The sequence below is a fragment of the Quercus suber genome, unplaced genomic scaffold (genome assembly GCF_002906115.3).
Source record: "Quercus suber isolate HL8 unplaced genomic scaffold, Cork oak 2.0 scaffold_784, whole genome shotgun sequence".
NCBI lineage: Eukaryota > Viridiplantae > Streptophyta > Magnoliopsida > Fagales > Fagaceae > Quercus > Quercus suber.
This window is the reverse complement of record NW_027070220.1, coordinates 217,307-243,526: the sequence shown is the minus strand read 5'-3', so window position 1 is coordinate 243,526 and position 26,220 is coordinate 217,307. Positions and strand designations below refer to the sequence as shown.

At 34.7% G+C, this 26,220-nt stretch overlaps 2 protein-coding genes across 4 annotated transcripts in view; one reads left to right on the top strand and one right to left on the bottom strand.

Annotated features, from left to right (window-relative positions):
• Window positions 1-22,381, bottom strand: part of LOC112006275 (SNF1-related protein kinase regulatory subunit gamma-1) — a 36,981-nt gene extending 14,600 nt beyond the window's left edge. Inside the window, exons 1-6 of one of the 3 annotated variants that reach the window (XM_024038560.2) lie at window positions 21,940-22,330; window positions 20,777-20,949; window positions 20,449-20,613; window positions 20,065-20,340; window positions 19,279-19,442; window positions 18,233-18,739 (exon numbers count right to left, since the gene is read on the bottom strand). In XM_024038560.2, the coding sequence (XP_023894328.1) occupies window positions 18,442-18,739; window positions 19,279-19,442; window positions 20,065-20,340; window positions 20,449-20,613; window positions 20,777-20,949; window positions 21,940-22,120 (1,257 nt within the window). In that variant the 5' untranslated portion in view covers window positions 22,121-22,330 and the 3' untranslated portion in view covers window positions 18,233-18,441. Of the gene's footprint in view, window positions 1-18,232; window positions 18,740-19,278; window positions 19,443-20,064; window positions 20,341-20,448; window positions 20,614-20,776; window positions 20,950-21,939 lie in introns of those variants that run through there. The other 2 variants (XM_065767202.1, XM_065767204.1) reach the window with 2 other exon arrangements.
• LOC112006276 (exocyst complex component EXO70A1) lies at window positions 9,135-11,331 on the top strand. Its single transcript, XM_024038561.2, has one exon. It carries the CDS (start codon window positions 10,152-10,154, stop codon window positions 11,208-11,210), a length of 1,059 nt encoding a protein of 352 aa, XP_023894329.2. The 5' UTR covers window positions 9,135-10,151; the 3' UTR covers window positions 11,211-11,331.
• Window positions 22,382-26,220: the final 3,839 nt, after the last annotated feature.

Here is a 26,220-nt window from a genome sequence, read left to right as displayed (position 1 = left end):
AAAAAAAAAAAAAAAAAACATTACAAATACACTTGGATATGCGTGAAATCAGATATGAAAAATTGAATTTAGTAATTTTCGACAGATACAGCTTCTGTCGAGTAGCTGTTGAGCATCAGTCATTAAACTTTGATGGATATGAATCTGTCGAGCTATCTGTCGAGTTTAAATGAACAACACTTATTTACTTGTTTCTTAGATAGATTTGCATAACTTCAATACTAGACTTGAACTCTTGTTCCTTAAGATACTAAACTCATTCTAGATCTACCCAATTACAAGTATAGTGCGTTTTATCAAATAAGTAGCCAATTTGCATAACATATGTATCTAACAATATCCACATATGTCCTAACATTCTCAAATAAATAAATAAAATCTATCTTTATTTGCATTAAATTAAGGAGACATCAGGTCATCCAATTATTATGAAAAAAAAAAAAAAAAAAAAACAACCACGCAACACTAAGGAGAATTTTCAACCAAATCACCATTAACGGGGTTAGAAAATTTTCAATTCTAACTTTTAAAAAACGATAGGTTGGTTGAAAATTTAAATACTTTTAACTCAGTAAATTGGACGGATTAGGCATGTTAATTTTAATAAAGTGTTGTATATTTATACTAAATTTTAAAAAATTCTTTTACCATTTACTTATAAATTAATAAGTTGTACTTTTAAAAATCCTATAAACCATTTGTATGAAATCATAGATACACTTTTCTAATTCAATTACAAAATTAGAGTCCAATTGACGAGTGTTAAAGAACACTTATAACTTAATTCTCTAAAAAATGACATTCATGCACGATTCACCTCCCAAAGTAATAATTATGTAATACTTAACTTTTTGTCCTAAGTTTTGAGTTAAATCTAACGGAATGTAAGCTTGGGTTAAAAAAAAATAAAATAATTTAAAATAAATAAATAAATAAAATGTAAGAAGTCCTTCAGCTCACTCGGCGACTCAGAGTCGCCACCCAGATGACTCGCTCGACAACCACCTGGTCGATCTGGAGATGAAGCTCCAGATGGTCTCGGAGGAGATCGCCGCCTCGCTCTAGGAGCAGAGCGCCTCCGCTCTCCTCCGCGTGGCGCGTGCCAACCGCGACGTCGTCCGATTGCGCGACGACGCCACGCCGCTTCGCTCCGCTCCGTCGCCGCCGGAATCCTTCAGAAGCTCAAGAAGGTGCATTTCTTGACTTTTTATTTCTTGAATATTCGGTTCCGTTTTTTGAACAAGTTAGAGAGTTTTGCATTGTGAGATTTGCGTGACTATTCTATTCATTGTTCACTGGATTTTGTAGGGCCAATCGCAATTGTTTGATTTTTGTTGTGGTATTGTTTGGTTACTGAGAAAATGTGCCAAATCTAAGGAGAATTAGAGAATGCATTGTTAGATTTGCGTTGCTTGGTGGATCGGACTGTATCATTGTTCAGTTTGTGCCAATTACAGTTATAAATCAAAAAATTTATGTATTTTTGTCGCGGTATTGTTTGGTTACTGAGAAGTGTGGCAAATTTAATGAGATTAGAGTTTTGCATTATTAGCTCTGCGCTGTTAATGGTTGAGAGTGTATAATTTTTCACTGACTTGTGCCAATTACGACGACTTTTTAAAATGTTATTGTGGTGGTAATGTTTAGTCACTGAGGAAATGTGCCAGATATACGGAGACTAGAGTTTGCATTATTATATTTGCAATGTTCGGTGGATTAGAGTGTACCATTGCTCTTTGAACTTATTCGCTAAATTTTGCCTATACAACCATTTGATCTCATTTCTCCTTAACAAATCTAAAGGTGGGTGTTACAGATTTATGTTAGAATGCTGTTAGTTTAGTTTGACCGATGAGGAAATGTGACCAAAAGGGGAGGCATTGAGGCACTGGGGTTTTTATTATTTGGGAGTTGAGAATATGCATGTGCTGTGTATAGTGAGGGTAATAGAATTGGGGCTTGGTTTAGGCAACCTTCTAATTATAGGAAAACTCAAGGAAAATGAACATGGGATTAGAAATTAGAAATTGAAACATCTCATTTCTAGATCTTTTTGAAATTGATGCCATCTTGGCATTTAATTTCTGGACGTACCAGAAAACGTTAATTGAGTTCTTCAACATAGCAATATCATGAGAAGGGCAAGTGACGGCTTGCAGAATCTCTAAATTCTTAAGAGGAGATTGTGAATAATATCATCATCAAGTTTTTGGGTTCTTTGCCTGGCTTTGAGTAGTTTCATCATAGCACATGGATACAACATGCGCTTAACAGTGACTTTCTCTTATATATTTATTTTGGATTAAGTTTGTTTTTGTAAATTTTTTTTTCTATATTTATTTACATTGCGCTACTGATCCTTTCTGGTGGATAGCATCTGCCAGCAAGGTATCAAATTTTTCCAAATTTAGATGGATATTACATGGCAAGATGCTCTCTCTCTCTCTTACAACCATTTTGTTGTCATCTTCAGGCAGAGGGAAGCTCGGCAGAATCTATAGCTGCCCTTGCTAAAGTTGATTCCATCAAACAGAGAATGGAAGCCGCGTATGAGACTTTGCAGGTAGAATAATCCTGGTTTCTTGTATGTGTTAGTCATAGGAGTTGATAAAGTGTAGGAAATGAAGATTGTTTGTTTAATTAGGTATACTTATTTGCATTTAAGAACAGGATGCTGCCGGGTTAACTCAACTAAGTTCTACTGTGGAAGATGCTTTTGCCAGTGGTGATCTTCCTCGGGCTGCAGAAACCTTGGCTAATATGAGGCATTGCTTGTCTGCTGTTGGGAAGGTAACATTTTTTCTTAGTGTTACATCAAGTAGTGGGTTTGATATTCATGAAGCCTCACCAGTTGACTTTTTCTCCTTCAACTCCTTCATTTTAGGTCACTGAATTTGCTTATGTTAGGAAGCAACTTGAGGTCTTAGAGGATAGATTAGATTCAATGGTACAGATGCCATATCCAACCGCAAGGTCAGATCTTCCTGCAGAACCTTGTCTTCTCATCATTGAAAACCAAGCCTTGGAGTTTATGTATTGTGTGACTTCGCCAAGAAACCCAATCTGTAAAACTGATAGAAGAATCCGATGGCAGAAGCCTCCAGCAGGGTGGAAGAAATTGAATACCGATGGATCTTCCATGAATAGCTTGGAGCGGGCTGGTTGTGGGGGTATCGTTAGAGATGAACGTGGTGGGTGGGTAGTAGGCTTCGCCAGGCATATTGGATCAACAAACAACTTTGTTGCAGAGGTGTGGGGACTTAGGGATAGGCTTGTGCTTTGCTGTAATATGAATATATCTTGCCTTATTGTTGAGATAGATGCAAAAGTGGTTGTGGATGTCTTTAAAAATCCAGATTATGTAAACCATGTAATCTCCTCTATCTTGGGTGATTGCAGGCAGCTGGCTTCCTGAATCCAGCGAATTCAGTTTAATCACCGTCAAGCTAACTGATATGTTGATATGCTGGCTAGAATGAGTGCTAACCAGGAGTTCAATTTTATTATGTTTAATAGTCCGCCTGTGGACTTCTTTAATGCTTTTGAGGATGACTTTGTTGGAATGCATTTTAACAGGCTGTTCCTGAACTTGATGTAGCTATTTAGTTTTTAGTGTATTGTCCTTCAACAACAACAACAACAAACAACAAACAAAAAAAAAAAAACCAAAAAAATCATTATCAAAGGTTAGATTAAAATAATCTCAAGCAAAAGCTTTAAACCTACAAAAAAGATTAGAAATTTTTATCTCAAATAAGAAGGATGAGTGAGCCTTAGGTTTTTCCTATAGAGTTTTTCCAATAGCCTTGTCTGAAAAATGGTGGAGGTGGCTGTGAGATGGACACCAATGAGAGAGTGAAAGAGAGAGGCAGAGAGTAGCGTGTGTGAGTGCGTGTGTGAGTGCGTTTGTGCTTAGTGTGAAATTAAAAGAAAATGAAGGCATCCCCTTCACTAGCCGGCAAAGGGAGAGAGGGAGATATTTTGTAAGAATAAGCGGTTGGGAAATAAGAGGTAGGTGGGGGGCCTCACGTGGGTCTCAAAATCTGGCCACATTCTCTTTTTTCTTTTTTTGAACCTGGGACGTTACACATTTTAAGCGCATCATGCACCTAAAGTATCCATGTTTATAACATTGACATTAATGCAAATTCAAAGATGCTGTCAAAGGTCTGCATTCATGCCATCCTTGATTGTTCTGGCAACTTCACCTGGTCCATCTCATAGTTTATTTCAAATATTAGTTAGCTAGCTTTGTCTTTTACATCATGATCTTTTAATTGGGTCAAAAGAAGCCGTAACTCTGCTGCTCATACTGCAGCAAAGTTCTTATTAGATTCTATGTTATCTTGTTTTTTCTATTCGGGTAGTCATCCACCTAGTATAGCTGCTGTTTGTTTGGAAGATGCCAACAATTGTATTCCCTCGTNAAATCATTATCAAAGGTAGATTAAAATAATCTCAAGCAAAAGCTTTAAACCTACAAAAAAGATTAGAAATTTTTATCTCAAATAAGAAGGATGAGTGAGCCTTAGGTTTTTCCTATAGAGTTTTTCCAATAGCCTTGTCTGAAAAATGGTGGAGGTGGCTGTGAGATGGACACCAATGAGAGAGTGAAAGAGAGAGGCAGAGAGTAGCGTGTGTGAGTGCGTGTGTGAGTGCGTTTGTGCTTAGTGTGAAATTAAAAGAAATGAAGGCATCCCCTTCACTAGCCGGCAAAGGGAGAGAGGGAGATATTTGTAACCCTTTTTTTTTTTTTTTTTTGCATTGCATGAATTTGATTTGTGCTGAGTGAAATCAATGGGAAATTGCTACTGCTGTTGCTGTGTGCAATGTGTTGTAGGTAGTTCGTGATGAAATGGTTGTGTTTTGGGTGTTGATCTGGGGTTGTGTTTGGTTGCTGAGAAAATGTGGGATGAGAATTTTAAACTTTTGTGAATGAGAATTCCCTTTTTTTGGGGGGGACTAGAATTAAGCTTCTTGGTGACCAAATAATAGTTGGTTGTAATGAATTGAGGTTAATCTGCGTGTTAAATTGAGTATCAGTGTGTGTGGAATGTTTGATTGGTGAAATATTCTTAGTGTTTTTTTATTTTTCTAATGATAAATTGTTTTTTTGATTTGCAATTGTGGCGAACAAACTTGATTCGTGAATTCAAGTATTTGTTTAATGAGTATCAGTGTGTGTCAGAGTGATTGCTTGGTGAATCTTCTTAGTGTTTTTTTAATTTTTAACGAGGAATTGTTTATTTTATTCGTGATTGTGGCGAACAAACTTGATTCGTGAATTCAAGCATCTGTATTGTTAGAGATATATATGTTTAATATATATCTCTAACATGAGATATATATTAGTCATATTAGCCCAATGTAATAGGCCTAAGCCCATTCCTGCTTGTACTAGTAGTCTAGGGTTTAGTCGCCTATATATACTCATGTTATGGTTCATTATAACACAGGTTATTGTACTACACTCCTATACAATAAAGATGTAACTCTTAAGAGATTCCTCCATGGATGTAGGCCGTCAAGGCTGAACCACGTAACCCTCGTGTTCTTGATATTCCTATTCTATGCTTCCTCTTCCTCATCCACTTTAGCATACACAACATGGTATAACACATTGCGTTTGATAATATTATCCATTTAACATAGTATCAGAGCTAATATTCAACATGGTATCAGAGCCAAACTTCATTCTTGGCATCAAACAAACATCTCTAGCAAGCAAAGAAGATTCTCACGTGCACACCACCATCAAAAGTCACACATGCTTGTCTGCCGGATCTAGACTCCACGGCATCTCGCAGCCACCATGGCTCTGTACTGTGTCAAAATCCAACAACCAAGCAAGCTGTGGCTTAACTTTTCAAATCTGTGCAAATCCATGCCTCGCCTGATGAAACCAATACCACAGACGTGCTACACGACCTCCAGCGACAAAAACCCAGAAACACAGCCACCAACGGCAGCCTCACGCGCCACCACGCGCTTCCGTTGTAGCTCACACGCCGCCTCGGATTCCTCAGGAGCAGATCCTCCTCCGGCAACACGCGCCACCATGACGGCCTCGTAGCTAGCCGATCTGCCAAACCCAGAAGTCCGAGCACCAATCTCCAACGCACACGCTCTCACGCGCCTACCGGAGTTCTCCACGCGCCGGTGGAATAACGTCACGCACCTGAAGTCTGATGCTGACGTCATCTGATGACGTCATCCTGCCACGCCAGCACCACGCAAGCTGTTGCCACGTCAGCCCTAGTCCAGGTCAGCACCACGTCATCAGGATGAGTCAGCGGCTCTGCAGCCCGATCCGTGACCCGACCCGGTCCATGTAGCCGTTGACTTTGACCCTGATCTGTTGACTTTGACCTGTTGACTTTGACTTTTTGCGTTGACCTTTGACCAAAAGTCAAAATTTCCAAAAGGGCCTATCTTGCTCAGTTTTTCACGTAAATTCCAATTTTGGACTCTGTTTCTTCATTTGAAGCTCCGAAATTGGTCAATTGGCACATTCTTCATTGTGGTTTCTTCAAAGGCATTCTTCAAGGCATCTTCAAGTGATTTTCTCATGTTTATCCAACCTCAAGCCTTCATCAAGCTTCCGCCTTGAGTTTGAGGGAGGGTGTTAGAGATATATATTAGTCATATTAGCCCAATGTAGTAGTCTAGGGTTTAGTCGCCTATATATACTCATGTTAGGGTTCATTATAACACAGGTTATTGTACTACACTCCTATACAATAAAGATGTAGCCCTTAAGGGATTCCTCCGTGGATGTAGGCCGTCAAGGCTGAACCACGTAACCCTCGTGTTCTTGATGTTCCTATTCTATGCTTCCTCTTCCGCATCCACTTTAGCATACACAACATGGTATAACACATTGTGTTTGATAATATTATCCATTTAATATGGTATCAGAGCCAAACTTCGTTCTTGGCATCAAACAAAATCTCTAGCAAGCAAAGAAGATTTTAATGTACACATCACCATCAGAAGTCAGACATGCTTTTCTGCTGAATCTAGACTCCATGGCATCTTGCAGCCACCGTGGCTCAGTGCTGTGTCCAAGATCCACAAACTCAAGCAAAGCCGTGACTCAACTTCTCAGATCTGTGCAAATCCAAGCCTCGCCTGATGAAACCAACACCACAGACGTGATCCACGACCTCCCGCGACCAAAACCCAGGAACACGGCCTCCAATGGCGGCCTCACGCGCCGCCACGCGCCGCCAACAGCTCCAGAACCTCCCCACGCGCCGCCTCGATTTCCTCTTTTGTAGCTCATTAATTAGTCACACGCGCCGCCCTATTGGCCATGTCGACCACCGATCTGCCTACAGAAGAAATCTGGCTTTCAACTGATTAAGCACGCGCCTCCACGCGCCGATTTGGTATCTGGCTTCTCCTCCACGCGCCAGCCACTCGCCGAAATATATGATGACGTCATTAATGACGTCAGCAAAAGGCCTCGTCATCACCACGTCATCAGCCACGCAGCTCGCCACGTCAGCAGTGTCACCTCGTCAGCACCATGTCACCTAGTTGACTGTTGACCCGGACCGACCCGACGCGTGAGCACTGACCGTTTACTTTGACCAAATCCGTTGACTTTGACTTTTTGTGTTGACCTTTGACCAAAAGTCAAAATTTTCGAAAGTGCCTATCTTGCTCAGTTTTTCGCATAGATTCCAATTTTGGACTCCGTTTCTTCATTTGAAACTCCGAAATTGGTCAATTGGCACATTCTTCATTGTGGTTTCTTCAAAGGCATTCTTCAAGGCATCTCGAAGTGATCTTCTCATACTTATCCAACCTCAAGCCTTCATCTAGCTTCCGCCTTGAGTTTGAGGGAGGGTGTTAGAGATATATATTAAACATATATTAGCCCAATGTAATAGGCCTAAGCTCATTCCTGCTTGTACTAGTAGTGTAGGGTTTAGTTGCCTATATATACTCATGTTAGGGTTCATTGTAACACAGGTTATTGTACTACACTCCTACACAATAAAGATGTAGCCCTTAAGGGATTCCTCCGTGGATGTAGGCCGTCAAGGCTGAACCACGTAACTCTCGTGTTCTTGATGTTCCTATTCTATGCTTTCTCTTCCGCATCCTCTCTAGCATACACAACATGGTATAACACATTGCATTTGATAATATTCTCCATTTAACATGGTATCAGAGCTAATATTCATCATGGTATCAGAGTTAATATTCAACATGTATGATGAATATTTGATTGGTGAATCTTTGGAATTAATTTATGAGGGATAAGGGGAAAATGTTCATTAAACTTGTTAACACTAGACGATTATTTGCTATCATGTGGCGGCGGCGGTGGTAGTAGCAACAACAGTGGGAGGGGAGCGGTAGTGGTTGTGGTAGTTGTAATTGTTGTTTATTGTAGTAGATATATTATTTTATTGTGATGTTTATATTATTTTATTATATTAAAAGCTAAAATAGATCTACTGCTGCTATATGTTTTGTAAAGTGAGTAGGTAAAATAGATAAAATAACTTTTTGTGATGTCAAATAGCTAAAAAAATAACACCAGATGCTCTAATAGGCCAATAATACAAATAAAGCCAACACACCTTAATAAATGCTAAGAAAGGACACAAAAGTTTACGAAACCTGCTACAGTTTGATCTTTGAAAATACTGCTGAAATTCGCAGGGTTTGTTTAGATACTGCTTATTGCTGAATATTGAAAACTGAAAATACTATAGCAAAACAAATTTTAAATGTATAAATAGTGCCGTGAAACCCAATTTTAAAATTATTTTTCTTAAAAAAAAAAAAAAAAAACTTGTGAATCTTGTAAACAGTGCACAAGACTCACACAAAAAACACAAACACGTGTCTGCTTATCTTTTCAATGCAATCCAAACATACATAAGCCCAGTCAAAGTTTTCAGCCAAAAAATAGAAGTCAATATGTTTGAAGTTGGTCCGTAAAAAGTGCACGAAACCCACACACGCAGACACGCGTCTACGTACCTTTTTAGTGCAACCCAAACACGCACGCAATGTTAGCCGGATCCCAAAGCTCAGTCAGAGTTTTAAGCAAAAAAAGAAAAAAAAGTCGATGTGTTTGGAGTCTTTGTACGGGGAGTAATTTCTGTATTGGTTTGGAACACTGTCCAGAAATTTTCATGCCCAAAAACCTTTTATAAAGTTCCCGCACTTGACGCTCTCATCTACACACCATATTTCCATTCCCTTCAATTTTCTTTTTTCTTTTTTGAAAATCACCGCACCACATCTTCGTTTTCTACTCAGCTTCCTCGAAACAAAACCATTAAAAATTGCCTGGCTCTTTCGTTTTCTGTCTATTTATTTCTCTCTTTGATCCAAATCCTAAAATTTGAAACCCTATGGCTACCACCACCACGACCAGCTTCTTTGACAATAATGGTAGCTTGCGGCTTAACGAGCGTGGTCCGAGCTTAGACGACGACACTTCGGTTGACTTGATCGACCCAAAAGTTGATGATGAGGTCAGAGAAATCGCAACAAGAATGATTCATTCAAGCTACGATATCAGAGAAAGAAGTGTGTCACTAGTAGGGTCATTTTTTCCCTCAGCCAAGTCGGAAGCTGGCAGTGACAGTAGCGTATGGAACAGAACAAATCCAAACTCCCCTCTTAACATTTCATCACTCTTCCCAGCCACAAAGTCTGAGACTGATGCTAGTTCACTATTTTATGGAACACCTTCAGTATTCTCTCGTTCCAATTCCATAATGGGAATCTTCCCACCAGCCAGGTCTCAAATAGACAGTCCCGAATATTATGAAATAATTGTTCGAAGTCGTTCCATACCCTCCTCATATTCCATAATGTCAATCTTCCCACCAGCCAGTTCTCAAATAGACAGTCCCGATTACCATGAAATTATAGATCAAAATCGTTACATACCCTCATATGATCACTTCTTTCCACCACCCAACATGTCGGACACAGACAGTTCAGTGTCTAATGTATCAACTCCTAAGCACATTTCCTTACCATCATTATTATTACCGCCCAACAAGTCAGAGACCGATGATGGAACATCTTTGGTTGAGCACCTCTTGTTCTTAGATATCAAGAAGTTGAGAATCTAAGAGGTTCAGAAAATCAAGTGGAACTCACTAAGGGTGGAGATGGGGAAGTGGATTCAATTCGTGAAGATCGTGGTTAGGTTGATTCTCAACAGCAAGAAGAGTGAAAGCAAAGAGATTCGCTTCAATGAAACCATGAAAGGTTGCGTGATGCAGTTATTGAGCTTCGGTAAAGCCGTTGCAATTGGGAGAAAATCGCCTCAGAAGCTCTTTGGGATTCTCGACATGTATGACGCGATGGCTGAGGCATTGGCGCAATTGGAAGGGTTGATTACTGACAATGTAGTGATCAATAAGGTGAAAGATGTGCTCACCAGGCTTAGCGAGGCAGCCAGGGGGACATTTCCCAAGCTTGAGAATGCGGTTTACAATGGAACATCTGTGAAATTTATGCAGAGCGGTGAGATTGACCCGCTGTCGCGGTACGTGATGGGTTATGTGCAGTCGCTTCTGGATTATAGTGATACTCTGAACTTGTTGTTGGGAAATATTGATGAAGATGATGATCGATTAGAAGCATTGACTCCGTTAGGTAGGCAGTTGTTAGTGTTGATAACATGTTTACAGTTCAATCTTCAGAAGAAATCGAAGCTCTATGGAGATGATGATGCATTGCAGTATATTTTTCTGATGAATAATACTCTGTATATAGTGCAGAAGGTGAAATATTTGGATCTTGGTGGGTTCTTAGGTGATAATTGGGTTCATAAACACCATGAGCAGGTAAGGCAATACGCGACGAGTTATTATAAGGCTTCTTGGACGGAAGTGTTGCTTTGTTTGAAGGATGAAGGGGTTGGTCAGAGCTTTTCTAATGCCTCGAACAGATTTAAGAATTTCAATGCTAGTTTTGAGGAAGTATATAGGGTTCAAACTGCTTGGAAGGTCCCCGATGCTCAGCTCCGGCAAGATCTTAGGATATCTATAATGGAAAACGTGATCACGGCTTACCGCTCATTTATGGGAATGCTTGGGAATCAAGTAGAGAGTGGAAGGTATGCTGGAAAATACATAAAGTACACAGCAGATGATTTAGAGAGTTATTTATTGGATTTGTTCGAGGGATCACCGCGAATATTGCTGAAAAAGTACATAGGATGAAGGACTAACTTGTATCAAGCTCTAATGAAGGATTAGTTGGAAAAGAGTGTGTTAAATGTAGCTTGATTATATGATGTTTATTTTTATTGTTGTTAATGTTATAAACATAGGGTTTTATGAAGATTAATTGTCTCCCTTGCTATATATACTGTAATAATTTATGTACATGTAGGTTCTAGGGAAAAATCCATAGGACAAAGTTTAATGAGCTATAAAATTGGTTAGAGTTAAGGCCTACTTTAATACTTCTTTATTAGGGGTGAAATTTGATAAATCCATCATTGAATTATATCTTCTTTTTATATCTTCTATGCTTACAAAATTTCTAAAAAAATTAAATATTAATAACTATGTTATCAACAAATTGTTTAAATTGCAAATTTTTGCAGTTTAAAATTATATATAAAATATAAATTTATAAATTATATGGTAAATAATATTTAATTGACACAAATTTTGTCATGTACATTAAGGGTGTAAAGAGCATACAATTCAATAATTAGATTTTCAAAATATTTAACAATATTTATTTTATTGAGTAAAGTTGTAACCTTAATCTACAATCAATTTTGTATTTAACTTTATCCAAATCCATATAATCTTAGTTATCCCAAATCAGCTTATAATCAAAATCATGAATTTCAATTAGATCAACGAATAAAATCTCTTATGGTCGATTTGAAACCCACTTACAATATATATATATATATATATTGATATATTCCTCTAAGACCATAAACAAATAAGTGTCTGTTTGGTAAATATTATTTTTGCCCACTTATTTTACTATTCAGCTTTTTTTTGCTACTATTCATAGATCACACTATACTATTTCAGCTAACTTTTACCTTTATCTACACTACTTTCAGTAAAAAAATTTCAATTTCAACAAAATAACCAAATCCCAAACGAACCCTAAATCTTTGACTATTCAAGGCTACTTAAGTTCCTAGAGACTTCCAATACAAATTGACATTATCCTGCAATAATCATCCCTATAAGATATAAAGTTGATAAGATAAAAAAGTTAAAAAAACATTTTACTCAATCATAAATCTCACATGGCACGGTGCAATAACCCTAGTTATGGCATTGGATCCAACTCTTTCTTGTACCTATGGCTAAATAAGAAAAAGAAAAAAAGTTCCTAAAGCTTTCTAGTAAAGCAAACCGTGTAAACAAATAAATTAAAAAAGTAAAGTGTTGTGTGAACTTAGAAAAAGAGCCAACTCTTTCTTCTACCTATGCCTAATTAAGAAAAAGAAAAAAAGTTCCTAAAGCTTTCCATTAAAGCAAACCATGTAAACAAAAAAAAAAAAAAAAAAAAAAAAAAGTAAAGTGTTGTGTTGTGTGAACTTAGAAAAAAAAGAGTACATAAGGAGAATGAGGATTGAGATCAAGTGGGTATTGCGTCTGATGTAATTACTTTTAATGGTTGAGATTGATAGTTGTAAAAAGTAACTTTCAATCTCAACCATTAATTAAAAGAGTAAAGAAAAACTTTATGAAAGGTAAAAAGTAAAAATTAAAAAAGTAAAAAAGTGAAAATTTTTTACACCGGATCCTAATCCGGAGAATAACTCAAATCTCGCTGACAACAAGTCAATGATCCATACGAGATGCAGGAAGTCATGTCGGAAACATGTGATCAACATGAATATGTCACCCAATTTGCCGTGTTTGTGCTTCAACATCCATTACTGGTGTAACAATATATTTACCAAAAAAACAATTCATTTTACCATTTCAAAGCTATTTTATCATTTATACTATACTATTTTACAATGCACCTAACATTTTAACTTTTATTTTACCATACTACACATTAAAATAATTTAAAGTAAATAAAAATAATATAAAAATATTTCTCACTTCTCTCTCTAATCTCTATTTCTCTTACTACACATTAAAAAAGTATTATTTAGTTTTACAATTGTGTTACAGTACCATCACAAATTTGTAGAATGTTTTTGAGTTTTGATGCTAAAACATACCAATATACAGCATTTGCAAGACCCAATGTGAAGAATTTTGTGTTGAGCCAATATTTGAACGACTTCAACTGGATTGACATTTGATATTATCTTAATAATTAACTAGACACAAGATTAGTGCAAGAAACAAAGAATGTACAAAATGGATACAAATAGGGCTGTAAACAGCCCACCTTAGTTGAGTAAGAAAAAATCAAGCTTGTTCATTTAAATTTTTTTTCAGACACAAGTTGAGTTTGTGCTCATCATCACCAAACAAAATTTTATATTCAAACTTGACTCATTCTTTTGTCGAACGAGTTCGAATTTGTTCACAAGTTACTTGATTAACTTATTATTTTTCTATATATTGTGAAACCATGATTAAACCATTATATGGAGTGATCTAACCCAAGTTAAGGGCTCTCCAAGAACACCCATAAGGGCATGATGCGATGGTAGAAGTCCTAAACTGGGTCACACCTATGGGTCCAGGAGTTGCCTATTCGAGTCGTGCATTTCACAAAAATGTTGTGTCATGACATGAATAACCCTAACGCACCTAGGGGTGTCTCACGCCATGAGTTTTATGGGTTCAATTAAACCGGGTCAATGATTACACATGTGAAGCCCTTTTTTCGTTCATAAATAAATAAATAAAAGGGCTTTCCAAGAACAAAATGATTGAGGTTAGAGTTAGAGACGAGGCTCACCTATTTAAGGTAAAATGTTGTACACTAGGATATTTAGGTCAATTTTTTTTTTTTAACCGTGATAGTCACTCATCGTGTTTCCTAAACATGCACACTGAACCGGTTAGTATTAATGACAAATGTATACATCTTCTAGAGTATTAGATTTCCAACAGAAACATCTACAAAGCTTTATTTATGCATCTAAAATTTTCAAAATTGCTGCTCAACACCAATTGCTCATGTCAAAACTTTATACTCGTTATTATGTTGAGATAATGGGCTTTAAATGCCTCTGATGCAGAATTAGTCCTGGCGTTTGTGAAATATACACTTCTTAAGCCAGACTTCTTAAGGCTCCTCTATCTATATGATATATAAAAGCTAAAGTATATAATTTATTCTTGTTACACTTCTCTTAATTCATCCCAATGACCATATTATTATTTTCTTTCCATCATTATATATGTGTGTGTGTGTCTGCGCATGCAATAATGCATTATGCCTTTACACATTCTCAAAATTAATTGTAATTTACTAATCATGATAAGACCATCACTTTTTTACCATGACTTTATATATTCTTGAACCTAAAAGTGTAACTTATAGTAGAAAATACATATAATAAAAACAACTAGAGTGGAGACACCATTTATTTAATTTAGTTTATACTGACTCGGGGAAAAAAAAAATCATATTCCACCACTGTATTAATATTCATATGCTAATGTAGTATTTGAGGCCAAGTTGAAGGGTTAAGTTCCGCTCCTACTTAGAGAACCATACATCACTTTCATCAGCTTCAAGAGATAGAGATAATAAACACCCACTTCAATCCAATTTGATCCATGTCAGTCCAAGTAGGTCCGCATCTATCTATTTGGTTCAATTTGGTCCACTTTCATCAAGTTTTGTCCAATTTGGGTGAGTATAAACTAAAAAAAAAAAAAAAAGTTCTTATCTTTATTTTCTCTCTCAAAGTTAATGAAAATAACATATGGCTTTTTAAGTGGGAGTGGAAATGGACCCTTCAACCTAACCTTAAATACTACATTAACATACAAATATGAATAGAGTGGTGGGATATGATTTTTTTTTTTTTTTTCCGGTTGAATATAAACTGAAAATATATAAAGTTATCTTTTTTGCTTTGATTGTTAGATATGATTCTATTTTATTATAAATATAGTATATATTGATATAATTTTATTCTATTATATAGCATGACTTGGATAATTTAGTGTTTACAACTATACCTTTTAATTTGAATATTCCTTTCATTATATTTTATTCTATAAATTTGTTATTCTCTCTTATATTCTCTCCTGGAAAAAAAAAAAAAAAAAAAAAGTGATTATGCTCTCTCTCTCTCTCTCTCTCTCTCTCTCTTCTCTCTCTCTTCTCTCTCTCTCTCTCTCTCTCTATATATATATATATATAGATTTTTAATTATATCTTGCAAATCTACTTTAGGTTATGATAAATTTTTATGTTTTTTTAATATCTCTACTTCAAGTTGATACGTTTTGGTGTTGTGTTTTTTAAGTTCCCCATCCCAAGTCCTCTCCCTTTTATAGATTTGGTTTGATCTTTTTTTGAGTTGATCCTTCGTTAGTTTGGAAGTCAAAATTTAAATTTATATCAAAACACAATTTAGGGCTCATTTGGTAAGAATATTTAAATATAGTTTTTTTGTTTTGCAATCCATAAAATGGTAGGTCCCACACTTGAATTTATTATTTGGCCAATATTTTTTAAATACAATTTTTAAAAAACAGTATCCTATTTTCCTAGTTTAGAACATGATTTTGAAAACGGCTAAGAGAATGTTTTTAGGATATAGAAAATGTTTTTAATAACATAGTTGTAAATAAATTGAAAACAATGGACCACACATATTTGTCCAACCTCTTTTATCTCTTAAATTAAGGAGCTTGTCTTTATCATAGAAAGAATTCCCACATACACTTCAAATTTGAAACTTATCATTAAAAAAAAAAAACATCATGAGCTCTATTCCCTTATTATTATCCACATAAAAAAAAGGTAATCTACTTTTTGTATACGTTACTTTTTGTAAATATATATATATATTTTTTTAACCTCAAAAATAGAAATGGTCTCCTAAACAAGTTTTTTTTTTTTTTTTTTTTTTTAGTATTTTGAAAAATTTTCTTAAAAGTGGGAGCCAAACATGTATAATATAAAAATCATTATCTGAAAACTAGTTTCAAGTTCAATTTTTTGAAAATTGTTTTTATACTGTTTTCAAAAAAAAAAAAAAAATCCTCCTACCAATTAGGCCCTTACGTGGCTATGTATTTAAATGAGCATATCACTTGTTTCAGTAATATTAATTGAAATTATGTGATAAGTTTTGGTTATTATAATAACCTCCTTAAAAGAATGAGAAATTTGAATAATAAATTTTAAACTTAAAAATTTTAGTTCTATCAAAAGAAATTAGAAAAAATTATAATGCATGATAGATAAAAATTACTTTTATAAATTGTTTAATTTTTAGAGAGAACAAATTATTTATAATAACATTTAAAGAATATATAATACATTATACCGCATCTCAAAATAATTATATATTTCTCATGTTGTCGCATGGGTCTACCATTAGTAAGTGCTAATAAGTGGAGCATGAAGCCCTTTTGCATGTTGAGAAGATTTCTCAAAGGGTGTTGATGAAAAAGGAAGCTCATAGGACTAACTGCATAATTTTAAGCGGGTGGAATGGTACTGGAATAGTTGGTAGACACTTGAAGAATCAGTAGACACTAGAAGGATCATTTGAAAATGAAGGTGTGGGGCGTGCTACTATGGTTATGTCTATAGGAAATGATATCAAAAAATTTTAATTTGTCAGGACAGGACTTCATCTGCAACATTAAGTTTTTTAAAGGGTTTGTGTTTGGGGCTGCATGTGTTGATCCCAAACGTGGATGGGATCTTGTGTCTGCAGAGAGATTTAATTGTGTTCAATCTTGTATTTATATTATAGGTAACTATGCATCCCTTGGGAATGGGCATATCAGTTAGTGAACAAATTTTTCATATCAAAGAATTCAAACATTACCCAAAAGCCACATTTCTCTACCGAAACAATACTTTGCATGTGAAGTAACACCATCTCTACCAAGTGAGTGTCATAGCATGCATGAGGGTGTACCATATTATGGTATGATCACCCATCATGACCATACATGCATGTACCATTGGGTTGCTTTTGAATCTGTTGATTGAGATCTAACTGGCTTTTGAAGTTGGCACAGGTGATTATGAAATGGTAGTATTTATGTGGTTGATTCCATCTTGAAGAAGTTTTTCTATGTTCTGTTTCAGAAATTTTGAGGTGATTGATGATAGATTTGTTGTCGGGCAGTATTATCAGAAAACTCAACAATAAGTATTAGACAAATACTTAATTCTAATGGAAACCACTGGTCAAATATTATCATTTGTCTATGTGAGAAATCATTAGAAGAGTTTCATAGACTAGTATGTAGATGGGTAATTAGTCAAAGGAGGAGGAGGAAATTGAAGGCATTCAATACAAGTTATATAGAGAACAGACCATTTAGTACGGAGAACAAGTTATCTAAGTATTTCTCACCTCAACTTGGTCTTTGTTTCCTATTCTTTTCCACCTCTACTTAAGAAGGAAAAAATTATTAAATATGCACAACTTTTCCCACTTTGTAGTGGCATGAGTGGTTAGGTGTAATATTTTTCCTCACTCTGTGTGTGTGTTTTTCACCTCTACTTACAAAAGAAACTAAAAATCTAAATATGCAGTGCGAGTAGTGAGGTATAAATTTTTTTTTTTTTTTGGGTGATTTGTGGGTGTGTCGCGTTCTCCAATCTCATCTAGCTCAAAAAAAGAAGAGATCATCCTCAATAATAATCTTAAGAGTTGATTCCACTTTGCCACCTGAATTATGGGTTTAAATTTAATCCAACACTAAACTATAAACCTAAGCAATGAGTCACTAATTGATTGATGACAGGCAAAATACTCGATGTTGTTAACAATTTCTGTAAAACGAAAAATTCTGAAATCAAGCAATGTCCAAATGGTGAATTATGATCTTATGAATTTTCTATTAAAATTTTGGATTGGCAAAAAATTGTTTCATGGCACAAGGAATTTTGCATTAACTATGGGGGCAAAGCACAATTAACCCATAATCTTAAATACATAAATATATCAACCAAGTGGTTGAATGCTTGGTTTATCATTGGGATCAGGCTATTGATGATAACCATCAAAGCACAGTGGAATAATCTTTTTACTATAAAACATATCCACTGACTAACAGAGTATTGAGATTAAATGGACAAATGTAGATGACGAAGGGATCTCTTTATTAGATTGTAACACTGGAAAAATATACAGAAAAGTTAACTCAGTCACTCTGGGGTAAAATTAATTACAAGTGCTTGCCTATGTTACAATCAACATAATCAACCCATCTACAAGAAACCAAAGGACAAGGAGAGATCATTACAAGAAAACAAAACTAGCAAAAAAGGTGTCAATCGATGTTATTCTTGATGTTAAACCCTGCTGTTTTGGGGCAGTGGCAGAACACCATCAAAGAAATCGCCAAAGTAGCCATAGGGCTCATGTACTAGCTTTGAGATAATGTCTCTCAGTGTGATAACTCCCTCCAGATTCCCATCATTATCGACTACATATATCCGGTGAATCTTCTCAGAATCAAGCAGCTGAATCATTTCTTTCATTGTGTGGTCCCTTTTGCACGTGATCATGCCAGTCACTAATGGGCAGTTCTCATGATTTTTCTCTAAGTAGCTTCTAACGGCTGTCAGGAAGTTCTTTGCCGTGATAGATCTGTTATACATGTCAAATGAGTGCAACAAGAGTCATATTGATTGAACACTGTATGGAACATAGAACTAAGAGCCTAAATTTTTTTGATGAAATTGCATACTTTCCTAGCCTAATTTTTTTTTTTTTAATCAACAACTTCGTATTAATGTTTGATTTAAACATGGACTTACAATGAGAACAAGATTTATGATACACAAAATCGACAATTGGTCAAATTTATAGGCCAATCATGTACGCAAACAAATGAACTAAATCATGCCGCATATATCAAAGGATCATGGAGGTTGGCTGGTTTTGAGGGTTCCACAATGACCATGAACATGACTAAGTTTTATTGTTTATGAGCTCCTTCAAAACTTTGGCAATCAATTATGTTGTAATGTCATTAATTCTAGGGATTGCAAGAGGGCAGGTAGAGTTATTTAAGTAACCCATCTTACTGCCATCACTAATCATTTCCTTTAGAACCTCAAGGATCAAACATAAGACATAACAGTAACAAAAGACACACAATTTTGGAAATTAGCTCAGCTACAAACCTATAATCATGGTAGATTTCTGGAGCAGTTAACAAGAACTGAACATCTCTTAAGCTTATATTACCCACTGCCCTGCTACTACCCTTTTCAATAACAGGAATCCCTCCAATCCTCTTTTTCCTCATCAGCTTAAATGCCTGGAGCACTGGTTCATCCTCATGGACCTACATTAAAAATTAATCTTATAAGAGAATTTATTAAGATGTGAACATGCGTCTAGGCTAATCTTCATCCCAATAATTATCAAGTGTCCTGACCATGAATATTTCTAATAGCTCAAATATCATTGATAAAACATAAAAGACATTTTCTTAGCAAATGAAGGCAAGCAATCAAACCCTTTTTCACCATGGAGAATTTTTGTAGACCAAGTCAGGACAAAAATAAAATTGAAAATCCTCACAATTTATTTATTTTATGACAAGTGCAGATTACGGGACAAGAAAGCATATTGAGCTAACAAACCATCCCATGAATGCATATTGAGCTAACAGACCATAATAAACACTAACAAAGCACAGAGTAATTTCTATCTCATCTAGTTACATTGATCTGCTTTTAAAATCCTCACAATTTATATAACTTAAAAGTTTAAATGTATCAACAAATACCTTAAGATAAATGTAACTTCCTTATTTCAAATATAGAAGTAATGTTTTAAGATTGATCTCTTAATGCATAAAAAATTGTATAATTATGGCTTTACAAGCAAAGGTTAAGCATTATGCAGTGAGGATGAACATAACAAACCTAGTATTACAACATAAACTGAGAAGAGAAATACACCTTGATAAGATGATTTGGTGTCATCACTGGAAGTCCGAGCTCAGATAATCTCTTGGTTCCCCAACTTTCAAACCACTGAAGTCCAGCACATTCTGCTAGCATATGAATGACAGCAGATTGTGTGATGATGTTTTCAATTTTACCTTCACCCAAATCAACCACAGGAACGCTTTTCATTTTGTACTTTGAAAGCAGCAAGAGCATAGTCAGAAATGAGTTGGATGTTTGCAAAGCAAGAAATGGGGCCCAGCGGAATGACCCAGAGATGTCTCGAACCTGTATGCTAAGGAGTTAATAAGCGTTCTGGGATTTTATGCACAACATGCTAAAAAGGAAAAACAAGTTGGGATGGCCAAAGCTAGTTTAAGTCATAAGAATTAAAACCTTTGTGTTCTTATAAAAGTCAGAAGAAGTCAGAGCTTCAAAAAAATTTCCATTAGTTGATGCAGCAGATTCAGGGCCTAGGAACTCAAATTCAGCATTCACTCCATTAGTTGCTGCTGCAAGAGCAGTTGCACTGGATGGACTCCTAGGAGACGGTGGTTCAGACTGTCAAGAACATAAATTGTCATATTTTCATTTTTGAAACTGTGAAGATAGCCAACTCAGAATTATACATTAATGTTAAAGTCAGTCCAATTATTTGTTGTAAAAGCCAAGCAATTTTGGCCCCAAAAAAAAAAAGAACATGTAGGTTGGTTGGCATGCTAACCTGACACAGAAGCCAAAAAACAATTCCCGCAAACTCAACAATGCCAATGTATCTATCAATCCAGCTAGCATCCTCAGGGGCATCAACATCCACCACTGGTGCACTAAGAATTTTGTGTTGGGCCAGTATTTGAACAGCTTCATCTAGACTGGCGTCTGATTTTATCTCAATAGCTAGACACAAAAATTATCATATACTTAGCACAAGAAACAAAAAAAAGGTACAAAATAATGGATACAAAGAGAACACTACATTAAATTAATGCATGTTATATGCATCATATGCAAAGGCATTCATAATTTAACATTGACTTGCAATGCAAATATAAACATGGAAACTGTTGATACTAGACAATTGGGGACCAATTGTCCCAAAGAACTTTGGAAGCGCAGCAGCCCTCACAAGTTATGGGCCAAGAAAGCATATCAAGCCAACACACCACGATAAACAATAAAAAAGCACACTATAACTTCTACTTCATCTAGTTACATTGATCTGTTTGACTATCCAGAAAAGCCCAATAAATGTAAAAACTTTTTCCATACGACCCAAAAACACATCCCATCAAATTCAAACAAAAAAAAATTCTTTAGTCTAGTTTTTTTTCATTTTTCTTTCCTTCTTTACAATTATTTTTTCCTCCCTAAATAAGAATAAATCATTAAAGTTCAGAAATTTCTTCACTTTACTTCCCCAAAAACTTTAAAAATCTAATCACAGAAGTATCAAAGTTACAGTTACCCTTCTTTACTAGCTTTATCAATCCCTCTCTTCCAATTCTTTTGTATTTCCTCATTAACAGAAGCCTTGAGAAATTAAAATCCCACCCAAAAAAAAAAAAACCGTATTTTTGTCAAATGGGGTATTAAAATTTTCTAAGCTGATCATCAAACTCTGCCTAAAATCATTATATCAAACATTAATCGCATGTGAGATTCTCATTCACCATCAAACTCATACATGATTTTCAATATAAGCAACTAGCATGATGTTCAATATTAACAACTACACACCAACAACAACAACAACAACAAACAAGCCATAGTCCCAAAATTTTAAACAAACTAATCAGGGTCTGTCATATGTATTATTTTCCTTTCATTTTATTCTATACAAAATTATACTCTATTTTACATCCTTATACCAATAAACATATAGAATACCTTGATTAGAAGGAGCTGGAGGGAAAGCAGAAACAGGGATGCTCTCAAAGCAAGCATTAAGTTTCTCAGTAGGACTTAGCTGTGGCTCCATTATGTCCCACAAATCCTCCACTCTCATCCCCAACTTAGCTTCTGGACTCGACAACCCACTCCTTGGACTCCCTTCCATCGTTCCCATCATCCAAATCTCTCTCTTTCTTTCTTTCTCTCACTCTCAAACTCTCTCTTCTGTAAAACTCAAAGCCTCAATTATTGTCTCTCTTTCTCTCTCTCTGTCTCTCAGCACTCAGACCCGACAAGCGTAGGATCTTTATAACATAAATAAACTACGAAATATAGGAACAAACTGACATGTATCAAACACAGCTATTAATCTGGGCCTTTGAAATTGTTTACTTTGAATGAAGTTTTTTTTGCACGATGTGAGTTTCTGTGTACACGTTGGGTGTTGTGAGATTTGGATAGGTACATTGCTTGAAAATGAAGTGGCATGGTCAACCGTGTCACGCTTTGTTCGCTATGCTTATCCGATTTGTCTTTTCCAGCTTTTTTTAATGATTATTTATAAAACAAACAAACAAAGACAAGTCTTATCCGGTTTTTACTGTTGGCCACTGGTGTGCTACTCTAACGTGCACCGCCACGTGTTTTGCGCACTCTTCTCTTCTCTTCCCTTCTATTATTTGTGACTCGTGTCTGCCCTTCCCTATATTATAGACCCTTGTTTTTTGAGGTGATGAATTTTTTTTTTTTGGCTGAATTGTGCTAATATCATTTTTATTTGAATGATTGAATCTATTATTAATATCATTTTTATTATATTCAAACTCAACTATATTAATTCAACTTTTGCAACTTTTGCGAGATTTACTCTTACTAGAAAAATCTATAAACGGACATATTAATCAAATGTGATTGTTGTCAGTCTAACAACCTAATATATAAATGGCAAGATTATTTTTTTGTAATTTGCTACACATAAGTTTGACTAACTTAGTAAAATCCATATATTCTTAATATCATTCCTATTATAGAGTTTTGTCATTATTGTTAACACTTTTAAGTTTAGATGCTCTAAAATTCTTTAAAAAGAATAAGAAGAAAATGTAATCCAACAATAAAAAATATAATATGTATATATTGTTATAACCAAATAATTATAAGTTTCCAAAAAATAGTAGATTACTTACTTGTTAAAATCAAGACGGCTCATGCTTGTCGTTTGCTCTAGCTTTCACTATCTTAACTAATCTAGCAGCAATTTTTTTGTTTTTTTTGTTTTTTTTTTCAAATGTAGCTGTTGCCTTAAAGGTAAGAAACCACTATTTTCAATATCCAATCAATTTGTCGTTTGCTCATGCTTGTAATTTATTTATTAAATTATGTTCTTAGGAACAACATAAGGTGTTCGTTAATAACTTAATATATAATTTTTTTTCAAAAAATCCCGAAATATGATACCTAATAATGGTAAGCATCCACCCATAAAAGCAACACTTCGACCATTGCAATGACATATAACATGGGTTGTGCTTATTAATGTCAAACCATTATTTTTTTTTTTTTTATTATTATGCCGAATTAAAGATTGTTGGGTACATTCTCAAAAAAAAAAAAATAATAATTTGTTGGGCAAATTTCACTTTAAACTCTATAGTTTAGAGCCTTAGAGGTAACCTAAATTGAACTCTTTAGTTTTGAAAGTATTAAATTAAACGTTGAAATTTTGAAAGGTGATAAATAACATATTAAAACTTGAAATAACCTAATAGAAATCTGCTCAATCTTATGGACGAAAATCCAAGTGGTGATTGGCAACCTTCCAATGCAAAGGAAGTAAGGGCTCTATCCTTTTGAGTGGGTGCTATACTTGGTCAACTCCCCATAAAATTGAAGCTATGAGTAGGGAAGTAAGGAGATATCCTTGTCCTAATTGCTATTTTTTTTTTTTTTTTTAACTAAGTTTTAATTTGTTGCCGTTTAAAAGTTCAAGGTTTAATTTAGACTACCCATAGGAGGTTTAAAGTAAAATTTGCCTATAACTCTACCCATTATAGCACACATGACATGGTAGGAGTAAAGAAAAAATCCTCAAGGCCCAAGCCCATCACACCACATAAAGCCCGTTGGGCCAGCGCACTTGGCCCAAAATCCAAATCCCTTTTTTTTTGGGGGGTGGGGAGGTGTGGGTTGTTAATCCCACGTTATCTCATCAATGAGGCATTGACCATGCTCCAATGTCCAATCAAAATGCCCTAGGGGTACATTCGTAACTTCGACCAATAAGCTCCTAGAGTTTGGTTATAGTGCTCCCTTGGACCGCAATAGGGAAAGTGTTTTCATCCATTACAAAATAGTGGCATTAAAATTATAAATATTTATTTGATCATAATTTTGTTGTTGTGAATTTGTGATATATTAGGTTCAACATGTTTGAATCCTTTTAGATACATATATCTATGTGCTTGTAGTGATAATAGAATTATAAATATGTCTTTGTAAACATCTTATTTTGTAGCTATCGTTTAACTTGAAATTAAGGATAAATGGGTAATTTACAATGTAAGGGTAAAGTTGTCATTTTGACATTAGATGGACAAAATAATAATTAAAAAAAAAATTATAATGTGTAACAATCAAGAAGATATCTTGAGTGTGAAAATCTAAAAGCTAAAAGTATAATAAATAAAATAAAATAAAAAAAGAGGGAAGAAGAAGAAGAAGCTAAAAGTTTATCTATCAAGCCACATTAATGTGGTGTTTGATACAGGGTAATATTTTAGAATTCCTAGAAATATTTAAAAATTCTCATGTTTAGTTGCAAATCACACTAGGGAATCTAGATTTTCCCTTTAACCCCCTTTCAATAGAAATGTGGATTCCCTTTAAAATTGGTGGGTATCCAGATTCCCAAACTTAAAGGAAATTTTATTTTTTATAAATTGAAAATTTTAACCCCTTTTTCCTTATCATTTAAGCAATTGAGATCAAATATATAACAAGTCATCAATATATTTTCTTTTGTCTTTATCTCTTCCCACCAAAACAACATAAATAGGATAGAAAACTTTGTTGATATATTCATTAACAAAATTCTATTTATGTTTCATATGTGAAAAAAAAAAAAGTTTGAAAGGGGATTCTCCATTTTTGCCAAGTATTCACTTTTATTGTTGTATGTGTTTTGCTCAACAAATTATTAATGGATCTAATTTCATGGAAATTTGTTAATGTATCTATTCCTATCTCAGATCTTGGTTTTGTTTTGTTTAGGTATGACTCTGTTATTCAAGTGCTCACAAATGCAAGGGTGAATACATTATATATGTAATAGATCGCATTTGTTTCATTTTTGATGAACTCTATTTTCATTTTTATTGCTACTTCTATGGTTTTATAGACCTAAACATTGTTAGGTTGTTTTGTTATTGATTAAGCTCTTTTAAAAATTATTATTAAGAATAAAGCATTTGAGAATTTAAATAGTCATTTTTGTATTGCATTTTGAAATGTTAGACTACAGTTTTAATGAATTTGTCATAATTTACAGTTTATATTTTGTTTTTCATTATTTATTTAGAGGAAGATTCTTTTTTAAAATGACTTATATTGGATTTACAAATCTAAGGATAGAATGAGAAAAATAAATAATTCAGTTAAGATTCCTAAGAATAATATTATAATCTCACATTCTTAGGAATCTTATTAGATTCTCAATTAAATCAAACATAGTAATAGTTACATATCTAGGCATCAAAATTGTAAGACATCACATTCCTAGTCATCTTGATGCTATGAGTAATATGGATTCTCCCGTACCAAGTGCCACATAAATTTAACGAATGAAATGAATTCTAAAAATTAAGGTTAATTATATTTGATTATCTTTTCTTTTTTTTGAAAGATAATTTTAATCTATGGTGGCTGCTCTCAGTAATAGTTATTTATTATCAGACCAAGACACCAGTTGGTTTTGGTGTAGGTGAGGATTAAACATCAGATCTCTTATTCAACCATCAGAGACTTTACTAGTTGAGCTAATTGAAATCTACAACTATATTTGATTATCTATTGATTCTATACTACTATTTAAGAGATTTTTCTTGTTTGTGATCCTCAATTTAAATATTCAAAATGTCTTCAAATTCACCCATTTAGAAAGGTTAAATAATAGGGTTAGACTCTTCTCCCAAAAAAAAAAAAAAAGTTCTAACCACATTTCTCCCTCATTTCTTTGTCAAATTCAAATTTAAAAATAAAACCTTTTTTAAAAAGAAAATA

Bases quoted from the DNA above. Each gene is read 5' to 3' on its own strand.
- LOC112006276 (XM_024038561.2), top strand. From the start codon at position 10,152: ATGGGGAAGTGGATTCAATTCGTGAAGATCGTGGTTAGGTTGATTCTC.